At 42.1% G+C, this 4,388-nt stretch overlaps 1 protein-coding gene across 1 annotated transcript in view; it reads right to left on the bottom strand.

The window, feature by feature from the left end:
• The window catches only part of LOC115937438 (P antigen family member 3-like), a 7,637-nt gene extending 4,370 nt beyond the window's left edge, over positions 1 to 3,267 (bottom strand). Inside the window, exons 1-3 of the mRNA XM_031019413.1 lie at positions 3,157 to 3,267; positions 2,150 to 2,241; positions 1,612 to 1,708 (exon numbers count right to left, since the gene is read on the bottom strand). Coding sequence (XP_030875273.1) covers positions 1,612 to 1,708; positions 2,150 to 2,233 — 181 coding nt within the window. The 5' untranslated portion in view covers positions 2,234 to 2,241; positions 3,157 to 3,267. The remainder of the gene's footprint in view (positions 1 to 1,611; positions 1,709 to 2,149; positions 2,242 to 3,156) is intronic.
• Between the last annotated feature and the right edge of the window lie 1,121 nt (positions 3,268 to 4,388).

A 4,388-nucleotide genomic window follows, 5' to 3' on the forward strand; every position in this document is an offset into this window, starting at 1 on the left:
CATGTTGTGGAAACCTCTTAACAATGAATTGCTAAAATAATCCATGGCCTAAATTATGTAAATAATTGACTATAACTTTTTGGTAAAAATACTATATTTAGAAGAAACAGTTTTTGGTTGTATGGTAATTTTAAGGTACTTCTGATTTTCCTAATCATAGAAGTATTTAAACATCTTTTAAAGCTGCTTTAAAAATCATACTAATATATTTAGCTATATGCCAGTATTCTAAATTATCCAGCTATTACCAAGCTTACCAGATCAAACTATCAATAAAAGGAAATAGTGGCTCTCACTTATTGAGCTCTTTTCTGGAGTCTCTCTCCTGCTCCACTGAACTGCATTTATTCCTGGGCCAGGACTGAGCTACTTTACAGTAGAGACACATTTGAGTATTAAGCATTTTATATAAAACCATTCACTTTTGTTTGTTTTTATTTTTTTTCTTAAAGTTTGTATTTAAATTCCAGTTAACATACAGTGTAATATTAGTTTCAGGTGTAGAATTTAGTGATTCATCACTTACATACAACATCCAGTGCTCATCACAACAAATGCCCTCCTTAAGACCCATCACCTGTTTAACCCATCCCATCCTCCCCATCCCCCGCCCAGCTCCCCTCCAGTAACCCACAGTTTGTTCTCTATAGTTAAGAGTCTGTTTCTTGGTTTCCTCTCTTTTTTTTCTCTCTCTGCTCATCTTTTTGTTTCTTAAATTCCACATGAGTGAAATCATATGGTATTTGTCTTTCTCTGACTGACTTATTTCGCTTAGCATAATACACTCTAGCTCCATCCACGTCATTGCAAATGGCAAGATTTCATTCACTTTTCATACAGTGTAGATGGTAAGAAGAACATAAGCCTTGGAATGAAATATGAATTATGCTTCCATGAGTGAAGTGCAAACCATGATCCCTGAGCCTGTTTTCTCATAAAATGAGACTACCATCCCTATGCAAATAGGCTCTTATTCCAGGTGTTATATGTTGACTTGGCACTCGGCCCATGCTGTTAAAAGTTGCTTACACTGGGCGCCTGGGTGGCTCAGTTGGTTAAGCGACTGCCTTGCGCTCAGGTCATGATCCTGGAGTTCCAGGATCGAGTCCCGCATCGGGCTCCCTGCTCGGCAGGGAGTCTGCTTCTCCCTCTGACCCTCCTCCCTCTCATGCTCTCTGTCTCTCATTCTCTCTGTCTCAAATAAATAAATAAAATCTTTAAAAAAAAAAAGTTGCTTACACTTTTTTTTAAGTCGCTTACACTTTCAATGCAATGACTAAAAAGGTCACACAACAACGTTCTGAGGAAAACAAATTAAGCTACTGAAATAATGTGCAATTTTTGTAGTTATAACTAAACACAGTTTCCTCTGCTTTGGCAAGGTCTGTATTTTCAAGCAAAAGAAAAAATCAATCTTGTAGGAAAAGAGCAAATTCATTATAGTGAAGGACTGCACAAAGTTGCAAAGTATAGTCTCTTCACGTTTTCAGCCTATTTTCAGGAAAGGTTTGAGATAATCTCTGTCTTCCTTCCTCCTGTTATGGTATGTCATAATGCATGATGCCCACATATACCCCCTCCCCCCTTAAGCATTCTTCCCCTTCCTTTCACCTTGAAACACAAGTGCTCCTTTATCTTCCTTCCCTTGATCCTGACTCTCAGGTGGTGCCTCCTTTTGTTTCAGTTGCTCATCAGTGCACTGCTGGGCCTAGGGGTGTGTGTGCGGACACACACGTGTGCAAATAAAAAGCTTTGTTAATACTTGCCAACAATATGAATCATACAATACATAGATATATCTAGTCATAAATAAGTATAAAGGCATTTTAAAAATCAGATTCTATAAACTTATTCTTAATGAAGTTACTCTTCCCATACACTGACGACTCAAGAAGAAATACCAACAAGGACTTTGGAGGCTATTTTAAATTATACTGGGATAGATGTGTGCAATTTGCTGTTAAAAAAAATGGGAAAGAAGTCCCAGGGTGTATTTCCACAGGCAACACCAGAATGGAATTCTCCTGGATCAGTGTTTCCCTCCCATTATCACCAGAGAAAACTTATTACTGTATCCATAGTAGTTCAACAAAATTTTCAGAAAAATAAATTTCTGGTAATAGAAAGCATCAAATATTAAAGTACTCACAACCACAGGATTAATTCCCTGGGAAGACTTTTGATCATTTCTTCTTTGTTTAGATTGGAATCTTGATTTTACACGCCCACTCATATTTCACCCTGAAAGTAGAATATTGGTATTTGGAAAATGTATTTAAGAGAATAGCTATACCACTACCATGGCTAAATGTTTTCTTTTAATTTCTTTTTAACTTCAAAAATACTTTATTTAAAAAAAAAGATGTATTTATTGCACAGAGAGAGCACGCACCAAGCACAAGCAGGGGGATCGGAGAAGCAGGCTCCCCCACCCAGCAGGGAGCCCCATGCGGGGCTTATTTGAGAGAGAAAGAGAGAGAGAGAGAGCACACACGCCAAGCACAAGCAGGGGGAGCAACAGAGGGAGAGGGAGAAGCAGGCTCCCCACCCAGCAGGGAGCCCCATGCGGGGCTCGATCCTAGGACCTGGGATCATGACCTGAGCTGAAGGCAGACGCTTAACCGACTGAGCCACGCAGGCGCCCCAAAAATACTTTCAAAGTAAGTCCCAGAATATATGGCTGTTTTCACACTACAAGGGCAGAGATGTTTAGTTCCAACATCGACTAAAGGGTCTGATCCTCCCTTGCACTTTGCACGATGCACCACAAGTCTCGGAGAGGCAGTTACAACCCTAAAACATTTCCCGTTTCTAGACCCTTTTTTATTTCCCACATGACAGGCTCCCTGCCCATGGCCCCCGTGAGGAATCCAGCTTCTGCGCTCTGCCGGCAGTTCCAGGTACTTCCGGGACTCAGACACCTCAAATAATAACCCCAAGGCGCACCCCCATCTTTATCTGACCTGTTACCTCCGTAGCCCACGTTTCTCCCTTGTCTCCCCTGCCCCCCGCCACCTCGCCCAATAACGTGGGCCATGATGGTCACAACGCCTGTGAGAAGGATGACGACCTCCAGAACCTTCCTTCTTGGAAGCCACCAACTGTGCCACCTGGATATGCCTGAGGCCCAATAGCACCCTCTTTACAGTCACTCACACTTAGATTCCTGGAAAAACTGATTTGTGGATCTACCAGTAGCGTCTCAGACAGAAAGAGTCAAGACGGAAGGAACGGGACAGCCTCCACCTCAGCTCTGCTCGCCGAACACAGACAGCAAAGCGCATGTGCAGCAACTGACACGCACAGCAACAGGCATGAGCACTGATTGAGGCACGTGAAATGTGCATTGAGGTTTGTGATAGGTTGCCACTGAGACTCAGAACCACAGGGTCTCCCGAGGACGACAAACGGGGCTTGAAGAGTGTTTTTTTTTTTTTTTTTTTTCTCCCACCCAGTCTTTCCTATGCATCCAGAAACTTTGGAGACAGACAGCCCCAGGTACCCTTTGGGAAGACTGTTTCTCAGAACAACGTGACAGAAATGGTTATTAAGTATTTACTATTTATTTTTTAAAGATTTTATTTATTTAGTTGACAGAGAGAGCACAAGTAGGCAGAGTGGCAGGCAGAGGGAGAGGGAGAAGCAGGCTCTCTGATGAGCAGGGAGCCCAATGTGGGGCTTGATCCCAGGACCCTGGGATCATGACCTGAGCTGAAGGCAGCCGCTTAACCAACTGAGCCACCCAGGCGCCCCAGTATTTACTATTTTTTACATGCTTTGATTAATCATTTCCTTCTATGTTTCTGGGACTTCTGTCATGCTCAGTCCACTCTCAGATGGTGTACAGCAATGGTGACTATGCTCTTCATATACTGTACTTCCCAAATATCAACCAGTTTGCTGAGTGAAGGTGACTTTATTGCATAACACTGTAAGGGAGAGCACTACCCGGACTGAGCCTTAGTAGAGTCTTGCAGGTGGCAGGGCAGGACAGATATTTATTCAGATTTTGAAGTTGGTGTAGAGCAGGTCTACAAATGTCAGGGGAGTACAGGTGTAGTTAGGATTAACAATCATAATAGAATGGTTTGGGTTTAGTGAATGTGGTGAGGCAAGAATTTTAAGACAGATGGTTCAAAGAGGCATGAGGTTGAAAAATGTCACTTGGTACTTTTTATTGAAGAGTTGATGGGTCTTGTAGGTAGTTCCTGGAATGAATAAGAGTTATTTCCCATTTTTATCTTCTTAGGCAAGAGAATCCTGGATTAGTGAAGTTACGTTGAGGAACCCAGTGGAGTATGAACCCTTGTTAACATAAACAAGGAGCTGTGTGCAGATTTCCTTTCTTATTACTTTTTTATAACTTACCAGTTTTCTGCGGGAAGTAG

This window comes from Leptonychotes weddellii, chromosome X (assembly GCF_054177405.1).
Source record: "Leptonychotes weddellii isolate Sample4059 chromosome X, ASM5417740v2, whole genome shotgun sequence".
NCBI classification, from domain to species: Eukaryota; Metazoa; Chordata; class Mammalia; order Carnivora; family Phocidae; genus Leptonychotes; species Leptonychotes weddellii.